Source organism: Ctenocephalides felis, unplaced genomic scaffold (assembly GCF_003426905.1).
Source record: "Ctenocephalides felis isolate EL2017-DRISC unplaced genomic scaffold, ASM342690v1 CF-g0.4_SCAFFOLD_00845, whole genome shotgun sequence".
NCBI classification, from domain to species: Eukaryota; Metazoa; Arthropoda; class Insecta; order Siphonaptera; family Pulicidae; genus Ctenocephalides; species Ctenocephalides felis.
Genome location: NW_020536999.1, coordinates 54,512,607 through 54,527,500, shown reverse-complemented (window position 1 = coordinate 54,527,500; position 14,894 = coordinate 54,512,607). Strand labels below are relative to the sequence as shown.

The 14,894-nt window shown below is 32.0% G+C and overlaps 2 protein-coding genes across 2 annotated transcripts; both read left to right on the top strand.

Annotated features, from left to right (window-relative positions):
• Nucleotides 1-4,450: 4,450 nt before the first annotated feature.
• On the top strand, nucleotides 4,451-10,045 carry LOC113385849. The gene is made up of 5 exons (XM_026623679.1): nucleotides 4,451-4,703; nucleotides 8,543-8,741; nucleotides 8,817-8,963; nucleotides 9,568-9,711; nucleotides 9,892-10,045. Exons 1-5 carry the CDS (start codon nucleotides 4,451-4,453, stop codon nucleotides 10,025-10,027), a joined length of 879 nt encoding a protein of 292 aa, XP_026479464.1. The 3' UTR covers nucleotides 10,028-10,045.
• Nucleotides 10,046-11,679: 1,634 nt separating this feature from the next.
• On the top strand, nucleotides 11,680-14,628 carry LOC113385841. Its single transcript, XM_026623673.1, has 4 exons — nucleotides 11,680-11,688; nucleotides 11,754-11,849; nucleotides 12,975-13,105; nucleotides 14,517-14,628. The coding sequence occupies exons 1-4, from the start codon at nucleotides 11,680-11,682 to the stop codon at nucleotides 14,569-14,571; spliced, it is 291 nt and encodes a 96-aa protein (XP_026479458.1). The 3' UTR covers nucleotides 14,572-14,628.
• Nucleotides 14,629-14,894: the final 266 nt, after the last annotated feature.

The following is a 14,894-nucleotide window of genomic DNA, read 5'->3' as shown; positions in this document are numbered from 1 at the left end:
TTTTGCTAGTCAGTGTAATGTGATGACCATCTATCCGCCTTATGCTCGTATTTCATCACTACTTGCATTTTTTATTCACTGAAACCTCATCCAGTACTCGTGTTAATAGTTAATTATACCACTTTTTTGCTTACAGAATACCAGATGAGGGCTATTTTCACATGAAAACATATTGCTATCTATATTCCCAAGTACAAACCGAGACTCCTCAAAGGGCGATCGAATCCAGGACCTGTCTATAGGACCAGTGGCTCTTGCCACTTACCCCACGAGTGAGCCCTTTATTAATAGCGAGAAATATTTTTAATAAATTAGTATTGAAAAACGTTTTGCTAGTCAATGAATTGATAACCATCCGCCTGTGCTCGTATTTCATCACTACTTGCATTTTTTAATTCACTGAAACCTCATCCAGTACTCATGTTAATAGTTACCTATACCATTTTCTTCGCTTACACAATACCGGATGAGGGCTATTTTCACATGAAAACATATTGCTATCTATATTTTTAAGTACAAACCGAGACTCCTCAAAGCGGAATTGAACCCAAGACCTCTGGTTCAGGACCAGTAGCTCTTGCCGCTTACCCACGAGAGCCTTTATTAATAGCGAGAAATATCAATTTTATAAATTAGTATTGAAAAAGGGTTTTGCTAGTCAATGAAATCTGATAACCATCCGCCTTGTGCTCGTATTTCATCACTACTTGCATTTTTAATTCACTGAAACCTTATCCAGTTAATAGTTAATAGTTATTAATTTTCTCCGACATAAACGTGACGCGGGTGGTGCGGATGTGTTTCCAAGGGACAACAACGGATCTCTTCCCCGTTTCCCCAAGTGTTTGTACCGATGTTAATTTGAACTAGATCACTGTGCTAGCCTAACTAACGGACGCGACGCACGTGGATGCAGTCATTCGGAATGCAATCTAAGGCATGGCCACTACTTAAAACTGATTAATATCATAAAAAATCTGTGTTTATTAGTGAGAAATTAGACCAATTGACGGTCGGAATTCCGTCCAATGATTGCTTAGAATAATTTGAATATTGACTTTTAGATTTATTCATGCTTTGAGTCTGACATAACGATAAGCGCGAACTAATAGATGAACATTGCTCCGTATGAGGTTTAGCATAACACAAAATCATTTGCATATTTTACTGCATGTAAATTTGAACTTGCAAAACTGCACAAAAAGCATTATAACTGAACTGCACTTTATTACATACATTACATAAATACCGCCAAAAGTAAATTTAAACTTATCGGTAAATAGTATTAACAGTTGCTTTTTACTAAAATAAATTTTAGTGAAACTAAAACAAACACAAACTTTAATAATTTTTATTTACCAAAAACTGACATACTCCTCGGATCACTTTACTTACTAAAACTTTGACTTTCAAATTACTTCAGATAACAAGTCGAATCTCTTGTTAATTTTCCGTAGGATAAGTTATAGTAATCGAAAATGAAAATTTTATATATTTTTACGTTTCAAAGTTTTCTAAATATTTTGGTATACCTTAGAAAAAATGGATGTATATGTGTGTGTGTGTGTGCGGATACAAATTTTGTCGACAATTTCGAGAACACCGATCAACCGATTTGAACAATTCAAAAAACATTCGATTCGTATTGATAAGGAGACGTGCTGATTAGTTTTTGGCGCAGACAGGCAACTAATCAGCACGTCTCCTTATCAATACGAATCAAATGTTTTTTATTTATTTAAATCGGTTGATCGGTGTTCCCAAAATCGTCGACAAAAATTTGTATCCGTTCGGTGTAGGTGTAGCCGTTCCGAAGATACGAAGCAAAAAGTGCCAAAACGGTAACTCAGTATTTAAGAGAACAGAGTGTCCGATTTTAATAATTCAAAGAACATTTTACTCGTATTGACAAAATGAAGAACTGATTAATTTTTTGGGAAGGCAGATCCAGCGGTTATGGACTCTCAATAAAAATAAGTTAAAAAATGTCATTTGGCGGTCAAAATGTTTATTGGACTTATGTACATCAGATTATCAGATATTTTATAGAGATTTTAATAATATGTACACATTCTGTGTAATTTTTTTTGGGTTTCGTACCAAGATTTTTAATTACGGTACAGGAAGTTCCAGCAATTTGCCTTAAGGCACGATGCCATGCACCCCACTAGTTCTGTCTATATTTATTGGGATCCTAATGCAACATTAAACAACGATACAAGATTAAAACAGTTAATTCTATTTAATAATACATGTTTTCTATCATTAATAATTAAGTATTACCTTGATATATGTATTATTGGTGCAATAAGCAATAATATGCATCGTTCTCTATCTTGAGGCTATATATCGAGAAGCGCTTCATATTAGATGTAAATGTCCAATATATAGAATTACATACAGACATGTAATCAGTTTCAACAGCTATTTTACTTAGTAGGTATGGTATTGATACAATGGTATTGATTATATCTAGGAATTATTATCATATTCGTTATATAAGTTTTCAAAAATTTGCAGTAGTAGTAAAAATATCTGGTTGGTGGGAGCCATCTCAATTAAATCTTAACCTCAGTGTGCACTTATTGTGTTGATATAAATTGCATCAATAAAATGAAACATCGTATTATATCATTCCATACAATTGATTTTAGTAAAAGAACTCTTTACCGATAAGTTTGAATTCCTCATAAAGGCGTTTAGACTAATGACAGCAAAATTAAAAGCGCCAATTCCAATTAGAAACAATTAGGAATTTGCTTTTGAAAAAAAATTATTTTTTCACTGGATTTAAGTCATCAACTCTCCTGATAAAAAATTTGAAATAACTTAGTCATTATTTATAAGAAATTATTTTATAAGTAAATAGTTAAAATTATATAATCATCAATAAAATATTGTGAATATTATATCGAATGGGAGAACAACTATGGAGTTGTTTTTCCAACATGCCCCTTTAGTATACAATGTCCCTTCACGGCCGACAATTGTAAATTCCACAAATTTATTAAATGTCCTTAATTGGACAGTTGTAAATATAAGAGAGAATAAAAAAAACAATAATAATATTTATTGAAATTTTTGATTATTCGTTCATCACGTCATATAATGAAAAAAAAATCGAATCTTATTGAAACCGATCGGTTTGAAATCCCTGTTCAAATCTGATATATTAAATAAACAAATTAATTCTTTTAGTTACAGATTCAGGATTATAAAAATGTACGTTAATTAATGACGATATCTTATGCACACAGCTGATTGATAATTAACATGATCATTACACTTGTAATTGGCATTTAATAACAGTTGCATGAATAATGTATGTTCGATATATATTCAACTTTTTTATTTTCGGCCTTTTTTATTTTAACTCGATCGTTTTACATATGTCGCACATCAACCCGTTAGCGACAAACTGGTTCAGAAACGAAATTATATCACCGAACACATTAAATTTTAATAGATCGCTTGCATTGAAGCATACATCATTCCGACACCTTGTTAATGGGTACTAAATAAATAGAGCGAATACCTTGTAGAGATAAGATTTACAACACGTTGTTTCAATTTTTGAACAAGTGTTTAGGTCTTTATGTCGTTAGGTAAAGAATTTGATATGTTAATCAGACCATATTAAATGAGCTGAAAGCTCTGCAGAGAATTTGTATCAGCAAAGTTATACATTTTTGAATTTTTTAGGAGTCCATTTCTGGGCGAATGCACAGGACGTCATTAATATCTGATGCTAATGTTCCGTTTGCTTTATAAAGTGCATTCATTAAAATACGGTGTCATAATTGCGATATGTTTCGGCCTTTGAATGAGGACTACCCTGAGGGTATTCTCGAGTCTGCTTTTTTGCTGTTTTTTTAACACTTCAAGCTACTTACTTATAGCTACTTTGCCATTGAAGTGTTAAAAAATCAGCAAAAAAAACGAAAAATATTTGAATTATTTTATTTCTAGATCTTATTCGCTTAATTTAACATTGAAAATATTAATTATTAGAGAGAATATGGTTAAGTTCGAAGTGCTATCATATATGGAGAGATTTGATAGTACGGCGAGAGCAGCAAAGACTTTGAGGCGGCCGTACTCTCAAACTATCAATTTTACAAAAAAACGGTTCTCTAAGGAATTGTAGGAAATTTTATCTAGTTTAATTCGTACATAAATACTTTTATCGTAGAATCAGCCAGAAAGGAGATATTTTAAAAAAGCTGTTGTTTGACGCCATTTTTCCAACATGGCGGCAACTTACCGTTTAAATTTGAGGTGGCAAAGTTGATTTTCGTAAAGAGCACATTAAAATCTATAAGATTACCAATTTTCAGAATTCCCGGAGTACTGTACCGGCAACAGCCTTTTTTTGCACCAAATGACTGGACTACTATTATGCTTGAAATACTTCTAACTATCAACGTTTCTCCGGTGATTTAGGTGTCAGATGTGTATCAAGCTTTCCATATTGCTTCTGTCACTGGTGGTACTATGTCTGCCCCGGACGTGTCCTGCCCAGGCCGAGCAGCGTACGGAGTCGCACCATCGTCAGAAAAGGCTGTTGTGGGTTACCGAAGACGGAAGACTAGCCCTGCCGCCGGGCACGGCGCTGGTGATCACACCCTCGTTGGGTTTGCCGTTCGTGCGATACCCGCCGGATGGGTTTCATTCCAATTTGTCAATCAGTTTGCCATTCACAAGTAAGTGTTATAGTTATCAATAATAATTTTATTAGTGTAAGATATTATTGAAATAATAATTAAAATGAAATAACATCAATACTTTTCTAGTTTTTTTTCTTTCTATTTGCATGAATTTGTCTACAAATAATAGATTTGTTCATTTACTATAAGAATATTGAATTTTGATCCAAATGTGAACTTGTGGTTAGTATCATGACCCGTCAACTCCTCTTTCACTATTATAATATTTTGGTTCGGCTGAGTTATAGCCATATACAGGGTGTCCCAGAACTCAATGTCAAGCCGTAATGGAATGATAGCACCGATCATAACTATCATGAAAAAATGAGAAAACTAGAGGGGCGCATGGCATCGTGCTTTAAGGCAAATAGCCGGAACTTCTGGTACCAAAAACTATAACTTTTTTAAAAACGATTAACATTTTTGAAAAAAAATTATTTCGAAAAAATTAGATTTTTGAGAAACTATAAATTTGACAAAAAATTCCTTTTTTTTTAAAAAAATGTTTTCTTTATTTTGACATATTTTAGAAATTTTGAACTTTTTTTCAAAGCAATCGTATTGCTTTAACTGCATAGAGACAAATTGTCAAAGCGCGTAAGCGCCGCGTTGCCGTCTAACTGATAAACATTGGTACGGAACCCATAGGAATTTAAACAAAATTTATACTTATTGTTAAAATCTCTATAAAATATCTGATAATTTGATGTGCATATGTCTAATGATCATTTTTGACCGCCAAATGGCATCTTTTTTTACTTTTTTCATTAGATCTCTGAAACCGCTAGACCTTCATGAAAATTTGATCAATTCTTCATCTTGTCAATTCAAATAAATGTTTTTTGAATTATTCAAATCAAACGCTCTGTTCTCTAAAAACTGAGTTACCCTTTTTGACACTTTTTGCCCCGTATCTTCGGAACGGCTAGACTTGCCTTCGCCAAAAACTAATCAGTACGTCTCCTTATCAATACAAATCGAATGTTTTTTGAATTATTCAAATCGCTTTATCCGTGTTCCCGAAATCGTCGACGAAAATTTATATCCGCACACACATACACACACGCACACAAACATACACATACACACACATACATCAATTTTTTCTAAGGTATGCCAAAATATTCAGAAACCTTTGAAACGTAAAGATATATAAACATTTTCATTTTCGATTTTTTTGCGATTACTATAACTTGCCCTACGGGAAGTTGAAAAATCTCAGTTTAAAAATTATGAGCTTTTAAATAACCCAGAGCTTTGGCCAAACAGCAACCATTTTTCGGTTATTGTAATTACTTTTCATTGTTTTAGTTTCTTTAAGCTTGGAACCGCATACATGAATAACATACCTAGGACCAGAGTTAAGAATAATTACACATTTGCTTCAAGTTTTCAAGAAGTAAATCTTTTTGTTAAATTATGAATTTAAAATTTTCAAAACTACTCGACTTTTAGAAACCGTCATTTACAAAAATGTACTAAAGTGTTCCATCAAAAAGTTGGCGCATTTAATAAGGATTGTAAAATTCTTGAAAACTTGGAGCAAACAATAAGAGGTGACAATTTGACGAAAGCTCTAAAATGCACTTAAAAACACATAATTTTCAAACTATGTGGAATTTTTAACTTCCCGTAGGGCAAGTTATAGTAATCGCAAAAAAATCGAAAATGAAAATTTTTATATATCTTTACGTTTCAAAGGTTTCTGAACATTTTGGCATACCTTAGAAAAAATGGATGTATGTGTGTGTGTGTGTGTGTTTTTTTTTTTTATAGAGGTGCGAAAAAAAATCTTCATAAGACACCGCCATCGTTGATACTCCGCTGTCCATCCTACAGCAGACAAAGATGGACGGCCGTGTGGAGATTTTTACCCACTAAAAAAAACACTCCTCTCCCCTCTCCCCGCAGATGGTACGGGGAGGACTGGATTGGAACCGCGTTAGCATTACATCAATCCAGTCCGTGCTGCGCCTTGCGACGCTTGTTTACGACTACTGATCCCTTTCTCCGATTTTAGCCTTCAAAAGATGCTGTGCATAAGCTGCTACAGCTGACCAGTTTTCTTCTTGTTTCATCATGTAGGTCACAAGACTTGAGGGGGTGAGCCTGGTGCCTATAATATGCTCGGCGTTGTTGCGATAATCCTTCCACCTAGCACATTCAAAGAACGTGTGCTCAGCGTCGTCTATTTTATATGGACAGTATTTGCACATTGGCGTGCTATGCAAGCCCATCTTAAAAAGATAGGCATTAAACTGTCCATGTCCTGTCAGTAGCTGGGTTAGAAAAAAATTTGTGTCGCCGTATTTTCGAGAGAGCCAGACGCTAATGTCCGGAATCAAGCGCGCCGTCCATCTGCCCGTCTCTCCTGACGTCCACCGATTTTGCCACTCTTGTAACGTTTCATTTTTAATTCTCGACCTTGTTTCTCTGGAATTGTCGCCACCTAATTTAGCGTCGTGGAGTTTCACTCTCTCGAAAGCTAGCAAGTCAATCGGTGTGGCTCCTGCTATTACCAGCACGGCTGCTTCTGAGACCGTGCGATAGGCACAGGTAACTCTCAGAGCTCCTCGTCTTTTCACTGCCGCTATTTTGCGCCGATAAGTCTTTTGCTTGAGGATATCCGCCCATATCTCTGCTCCGTATAGCAGTACAGAATGGACTACCTCAAGCAGGACTCGTCGTTTTCGGGTTCGTGGTCCCATGCAGTTAGCCAGCCGTGTGTGTGTGTGTGTGTATGTATGTATGTATGTATGTGCGTGTGTGTATGTATGTGCGGATACAAATTTTCGTCGACGATTTCGGGAACACGGATCAACCGATTTGAATAATTCAAAAAACATTCGATTCGTATTGATAAGGAGACGTGCTGATTAGTTTTTGGCGCAAGGAGGTCTAGCCGTTCCGAAGATACGGGGCAAAAAGTGCCGAAAACGGTAACTCAGTTTTTAAGAGAACGGAGCGTCCGACTTTAATAATTCAAAAAACATTTTACTTATATTGACAAGGTGAAGAACCGATCAAATTTTCATAAAGGCAGGTCTAGCGGTTTCGGAGATCTAATGAAAAAAGTAAAAAAAAATGCCATTTGGCGGTCAAAAATGATCATTAGACTTATGCACATCAAATTATCAGATATTTTATAGAGATTTTAACAATAAGTATGAATTTGGTTTACAGTCCTATGGGTTCCGTACCAACGTTTACGCGTTATACGGCGACGCGGCGCTTACGCGCTTTGATACTTCGTCTTTATGCAGTTAAAGCAGTACGATTGCTTTGAAAAAAAGTTTAGATCTTCCAAAATATGTCAAAATAAAGAAAAAAATTTTTTTTTCAAAAAAAAAAATTAAAATATTTTTTTTTTTTTAAAAAAAATTTTTTTTTCAAAAGAAAGTAATTTTTGGTCCAATTTATAGTTTCTCAAAAATCTTTTTTTTTGAAGTAAATTTTTTTCAAAAATGTTAATCGTTTTTTGAAAAAAAAAATTGGTACGGGAAGTTCCAGCAATTTGCCTTAAGGCACGATGCCTTAATGTCTTAAGACAGAATTCCACTTACAGCTAGTTTTTTCTATTTTTTTATGACAGTTACAGTCAATATACTATCACCGTTTTGGCGTTGACGTTGAATTCTTCGATACCCCAGTATAACGATCCAAAGTAATAAATTCTAGCTATCGATATTATTATCAGTTCTTCATTCGCCCTCAACTAGACATGAAAATTGTACCGAAGATGCTTGTAAAATAAAAAATAGTTCAATGCGACCCAATATAAGATATATGGCTGTCGCTAGAGACATTTTTTCTGAAGCATAAATCTATTATTTTAGTCGATTTCGACAAACTTGGCTTGACGGACAACGAAAATCCCTACGGTGTTCTTCCACCAGTTCTAGCCCGTTCAATGGGCCGTGCAGCAGGTAGTATGCTAGCAGACTACGTTGGAAGGTACATTACCCACAGGCGTAGTCGGCGATCTCCACCTAGTCTGCCCGAAGAAATTCGACATGCGTTTCACGGAGGTGAAAGGTAAATAATTTTCAATACTTAAGGAAAAAATAAATGTCTGCAATAAAACGTTTTCTAAATCAAATGTATTTGTAGAGTAATACTTTACGCGGCCTTAGAAGATCTTTTGAGTTCGTTTGGCATGGACGGTAAAGCCTGCTTACTCAGGGCGATTTGTGAGGTCCATGCTAGACCTATGAAGAGGCTTGGATTGATAGGAGAGATGCTCCGATTATTTTTAAGGTGAGAGATAATATAACTAAAATTTTATTTACATATTTTGACCAATTGTCTTAAACTGGAGCAGTGACCAATATAGAAATATTCTTGGAAAAATCCAACAAACAAAGTTTTAACATATTAACGTTCATTAACGTTTTCCTAGAACGTGAACCTCTATTGTAAGGATAATCGCGTGTCACGCTCTATATAGACAATTTTCACATTATTCAATAATCCCGATGTGTTTGATTACTATGTGTAACACTTTCGACTATTGATATTCGTGACACTTCTTTGCCTGAAACGATTCTGTAATTAAATCACGCGACAAGTGCTTAAAGTATGTAGGTAATTATGAGATGTTTGTACCATTTGCCTACTGAATCATTTTTTTTACCTTAGTACTCTTAATTACATGTTTCTCATGTACGCACGCAGAAATTGTATTGTGTTTTGCATTCGTAAGTTTTCTTTTTCTTTGCCGCCAATAGTTGTTTATTGACCTACTATAATTTGACACCTTTAAAATTTTACGTTTGAATTAACGAAATCAAATAGAAATTACTTTTATGCTCAAACATATGTTTCGTAAATATTGACAAACAACACTGAATTATTATTTCAGTGCAAGTAAATCACCATATTCTGACTACCTTCAAGAATATGTGGAGGCAGAAAGTACAGGCGCCGGAAATCAGGGCCAAACTGAATGTTGGCCTTATTATAAAGCTTGTCCAAAGAGTTTATTCTGGTCTTCAAATAAATATACGTAAGTGAGATAATGTAATGTCATAAAGTATAATTGAATATGCTAAAGTAATTATTAATATTATATTATGAATTTAAATTATTTGAATCGATAAAATATCGAAAATATCTTAATTCAATTTATTTGTAATATAAAGATGTTATTTATAGTTATATAAATTAAATTGCATCTAATTCACAGACAAGAGAAGGATGAAAAAAATCATAATGATGACGATTTGAACATAGAAGAAAATGTGATACCCAATATTGGAAATATGGAGAAAAGATCAAGTTCTATAAACCACAAAAGAAAACCCAGTAATAGTTATATGTAAAATAAATAGAGATGTAGTATTTTTATTCAAAAATTTGGTATTTGAGTACCTAAATAACTAAATAGATTAATAAGATAATTGAATAGATTAAAATGCGCCCGCAATGATAGAATATCGGCGCTAGGAAAACTGTTTCAAAGAGGTCAATATGATTTGAAGTAATATAGTTCAAAGCTAGGCTGTTTAAACAATATTACAATTATAATGTTTCTATTTATCAGTAAGAATCATTTTTGTTCTAATAATAGGGCCGTTATGATGTAGAATCACTTTGAAGTTAAAATCTTAAGCTTATGTTTATTGCAGCATATTATATTTAAAACACTTTGATGACTTTTCTCAATTAGAAGCGATTTAGTCATTATTAGTCAGGTTACATGTTAATTGTAGATTGCATGATGGATGATTGACTGCTGTGTTAAGTCTTTGTAAAAATAATTAATTTATACCAGTTATTTATTAAATGTTTTTATGGGTAGTATTTATATCAGTGCCAAGTTATAATACTTAGAATTTAGTGTTATCTTGTTGTGTATAATAATTGAAATATAGTATATAGTATATATGTATATATATACAGTATATATCATAGTTGATAGTGCAAAACTGTTACGCCCCTTATAATATAAATATAAATAATTGACAAAATAAATAAAGTTAATAAAATAGCATCACTAACTCAATATATTATACCTGCTCCGTTTTAATTTTTAAAAACTCAAAATCATGCTCGAAATAATTTTTAATAACTACTGTTATCATTATCATGGGTGAAATAATATGAACATTATTTATTTTGCTTTATTTTTAGAGTTAATTATAACATTATGATATATTGTTATAGATACAAATAATTTAATATAATAGGATATTTCTAATGATTGGTATTTTTATTTATTAGATCAATTTTAGTATATAATATAATAAACAAAAATTTTTACTTTAAAATAATAAAATGTGAACCCTAGTTTAAAATTGAGTATAGATTGAAGTAGAGAAATTTGTCGTGCTAATAACAATTTCACAAATCGAATTTAAAAAGTTATTATAAATTATTATCTTAAAAAATATCATTGCTAATACAATTAGTACTAGCAAACTGCTGCAATTAAAGCTTCTTGTAAATAACGAGAAATTCTTAGCAGAAGTGCCGAAGCAACAGGTTTAAACCAGAGATCAAAAACTAATCACACTGTTTTCTTTTTCTTCGAAATATTCGATTTTTTAAATTTAATCTTTTTCAAACAAAATTCTTACAAGCTTTAAATTTTAATCAACATAACTGACCGTTTAAATTATTTTTTTTACTTTTAAGAGGAATTAAATGGCACTACATATTGCGATTACTATCCAAGATTCACTAAAGTTAATATTAGAATGAAAGATTGTGGCAGTCGGACAGATAAGCGAACGTTCGACTCTAATAAGATTTTTCATATCGTTGTATTAAAAAAGTTAAAAGAATTAAACAAATAATCTTATTTTTATTTTTCAAATGAAAGTTTCTTTGCCTATATTCAAAAATTGCACACAATAGGATCTCCAACAAAACGGAAAGCGCATGCTCCACATCTCAATTGCGAAAATATAGACTTATGTCAAATGCGCAATTCCTACTGTAAATATAACGAAATCAAAGCACCACAAGCAAAATGATTAAGGTTAGTTTACGTGAATTAAACTGATTTTGATAACCAATGAACTATTTGTGTTAATGACTTTCCAGTTATGTCTACTTGCGTCACTGTTTTTCCCCATTCATACGCGTTTTTTAGTCAAGAGGAGTTACTCGGATGAATCTGTGAAGGGATACTTGACTGACGTAAGTATTTGGGCAATTAATGCAAAATAAATCATGGAAAAGGGTATCAGAAAATATTCATTTTGATTTCAAGAAAAAAATCAATAAATTAACTTAGATAATATTGTGAAAAAAATTTAATACATGGCTATTGTCATATAGCAATAAATAAATTAATTTTGTACGCGATGGCTTAAAATTTTATAATTGGCGATTTTCTTAAACAATTTGTTTCAAATAGTAAGCAAATTGTTTTATAAATAGTAAGCAAAACATACATTTTTCACAGAGATAAAATTGTAGGTTATAGAGATATTATGAATAGTAGGGTATTATAAAGCATACTAAAGTGTTATTGAAAATCACAGATAAAATATTAATGTTACATTAATTTTATATGTCAAACTTTTATGAAATTTTATTATTTAATTCATATTCTTATTTGATCAACTTCATTTATAAATGATTGAATAATATTGAATGTATGTTATAAATAAAATTAATTTTCAATTACATAAAATTAATTTTAAGTATTTGATGGTCAAATGACCTGGGCTTGATTTTTCCAAATATAGAAATTAAAATTATATTGTTCTATTTTATTGCGTCTGTATTTGAAAAACTTAGAGTTGTTCAAACTATAAATATTTAATTTTTACTTTTTAAAACAGACGTTACATATAGTAATAAGGAAGCATTCATTAATCACGAAATATGACGTCGAGAAAGGGTAATCCCAAATTTTTCAAAAAAAAAATGCTACGGTTTTTTCCAGGTTCATACTAAATATTCGCGTGATGTTGGGTGATAGAGCTAAATTTAAATATCACCAGGGGGAGGGATGGGTTCAAACTGCCTAAAAATCGATCACGTGAATAATGGAGAGCCCAAATTTTTAATAACTATTAATAAATAAATATAACCGACTTCAATTTATGATTGTAAATTCAAACTTTCAACTAATTCAAAGATATCTTTTTCGCAATTGATGAAATTTAACTGGCCGTAAACTATGATAAGCAAACTGTATAATAATCAAATATTGCAGTTCATAAAATCATCCCAATAAACTAAGTTATTGTATATTATAAATAATATATTAATTTAAATTAAAATTACCTTGATGGGTCACTTAAACATTTCAAGCGTACTTGCTGGTGGAACGAAGTTTGCAAGGAGGAGTTCCAAACGCTCTTCCGATGTCGTTGTCCTGGTTGGAGCTATTGCAGAAGCCCTGGACGATATTATAACGCTTTCTGCAGCATGACACAAACCGGGTAAAACTATAAAAAAAGCAATTAAAATACTTAATTAACCATCAATTTACATTTCATCAATGCATAATGTAATATAGTAAGCCAATACAAAATTTAACGTACAACAGCTCACTGGAAGACTAATTTAAACCTACAATGTTGAATAGGATAAAAGTTTTCATTTATAACGAGTAAATCAATTTTTCATCATAGCTCAATAATGCCCCTATAATATATTGATACAAGCTCCCAAAAATTGATCACTTCATATATTTGCCAGATAATTAATATATATCACTGTTATTAACTGGTTTTAAGTAAAAATTGGGTTTTTATCATTCCTTTTGTATTTTATACCAAATTTTGATTTTATTCTCATTTTGATATTTATCATCTCAAATCATTAAAATTTTGATGTATATTTTAATCTGACTATACTTCATTCTACCTCGGATATTGTGTAGTCAAATTATCTTCACTCGGTTAGGTATAGTGTTAAATTTTGAGGTTTGATTGCCTTAATGTGAACCGTTGCGAGCAGTGTTTAATAGCGCAATATCCATTTATCACTGTCAATATCTACTTAAGTTCAACCCTATACAATGATCAGAGAAACCATACCGAGAATTCAGTCATATTAATCACACGCGGCCCTTATTTGATAAAGATTTATAATATGTTATCTTTTGTACAATTTCTAATCAAATTTTGATGGAGTTAGAATCATTGAAGAATTCATATTAAATTATATTGGAATGTATTTTTATATTACTTTTCTATTTCTATTACCTTTCTATTACCTTTAATGTAACAAACGGTATAGTTGCTTCCCCAAAGTTTTCAATAATTTAAATGATTTGATAAATTTTTGAGTTAATATGAGATATAACAATACTAATATGAGATTTCTGATCATTCAAATCTATCATTACTTTCTACCATTCAAACGATTTGAAATTCCAAAGTTTTAAAATAGTTGCAACTGTATGAGCTCATTTGTGAGCTCTATAATCATATTGAAAAATTATAATATTTGCGAACGTATTTGTCTATGTTTAAATTGCTATCTTATTAATACAAAATAATATACACGATTATTTTCATAACAAATGTTAATATCCATTATTTTTACTAATTTTCTTTCATAATAATAGGAAGCACGTGGCGCAAATGGTTTAGAGCCATAAGCCATAACTTCAACGATAAGTTTTTAAAATTCAAATCCCGCGATACGTACACCCTAATGAAAATGGAACACCTAGTTCTCATTTCTGTTCAACAAAAACAAAATTTTTATAATAAATAAATCTGTAAACTTTAGTAAAAACCGTATACTTGAATGTTACATACAGCATACAGGGTTTTAACTGTTGTAAATATGCCTTATTTTCAAAAAAAAGTAAGTAAAAGTAAAAAAGTTTCAATTTTGCAGATACATCTGGACTCAACCAGAACATAATTGGGAAGGTGCAGAAGTTGCCACATAGTGGCGGCTGGGGGGTCGCACCGAAGGCGGCCAACTACCCCAAAACAAATTATATCAAACTTCTGCCGTTCCAAAAACTGAAGAATCATCAACAAAACATTCAATTGTTCAGACTTTTGATAGGCCATCAACTACAACACATGCCCTACCTCGTGTAACAACCACCACTGTTGTAACACCCGTTGATGGTACTAAAAGAAAGTGCCAGTTACAGTAAAGGTCAGTAAAAAGTGATTGAGTCAAGTTTTATTTTATATGCATATATTTTTGCACAACAGATCGTAAAATTAATTTTTTTCGCAAAAAATATGTAGACAATTTAAA

Excerpts from the sequence above, each read along its gene's own strand:
- LOC113385849 (XM_026623679.1), top strand. The coding sequence starts at position 4,451 with ATGTGTATCAAGCTTTCCATATTGCTTCTGTCACTGGTGGTACTATGT. Across the intron at positions 4,704-8,542 it reads AATCAGTTTGCCATTCACAA|TCGATTTCGACAAACTTGGC; the intron begins GTAAGTGTTATA and ends CTATTATTTTAG. Across the intron at positions 8,964-9,567 it reads ATGCTCCGATTATTTTTAAG|TGCAAGTAAATCACCATATT; the intron begins GTGAGAGATAAT and ends TTATTATTTCAG.
- LOC113385841 (XM_026623673.1), top strand. Across the intron at positions 11,850-12,974 it reads TGAAGGGATACTTGACTGAC|CGTACTTGCTGGTGGAACGA; the intron begins GTAAGTATTTGG and ends AAACATTTCAAG. Across the intron at positions 13,106-14,516 it reads TGCAGCATGACACAAACCGG|ATACATCTGGACTCAACCAG; the intron begins GTAAAACTATAA and ends TCAATTTTGCAG.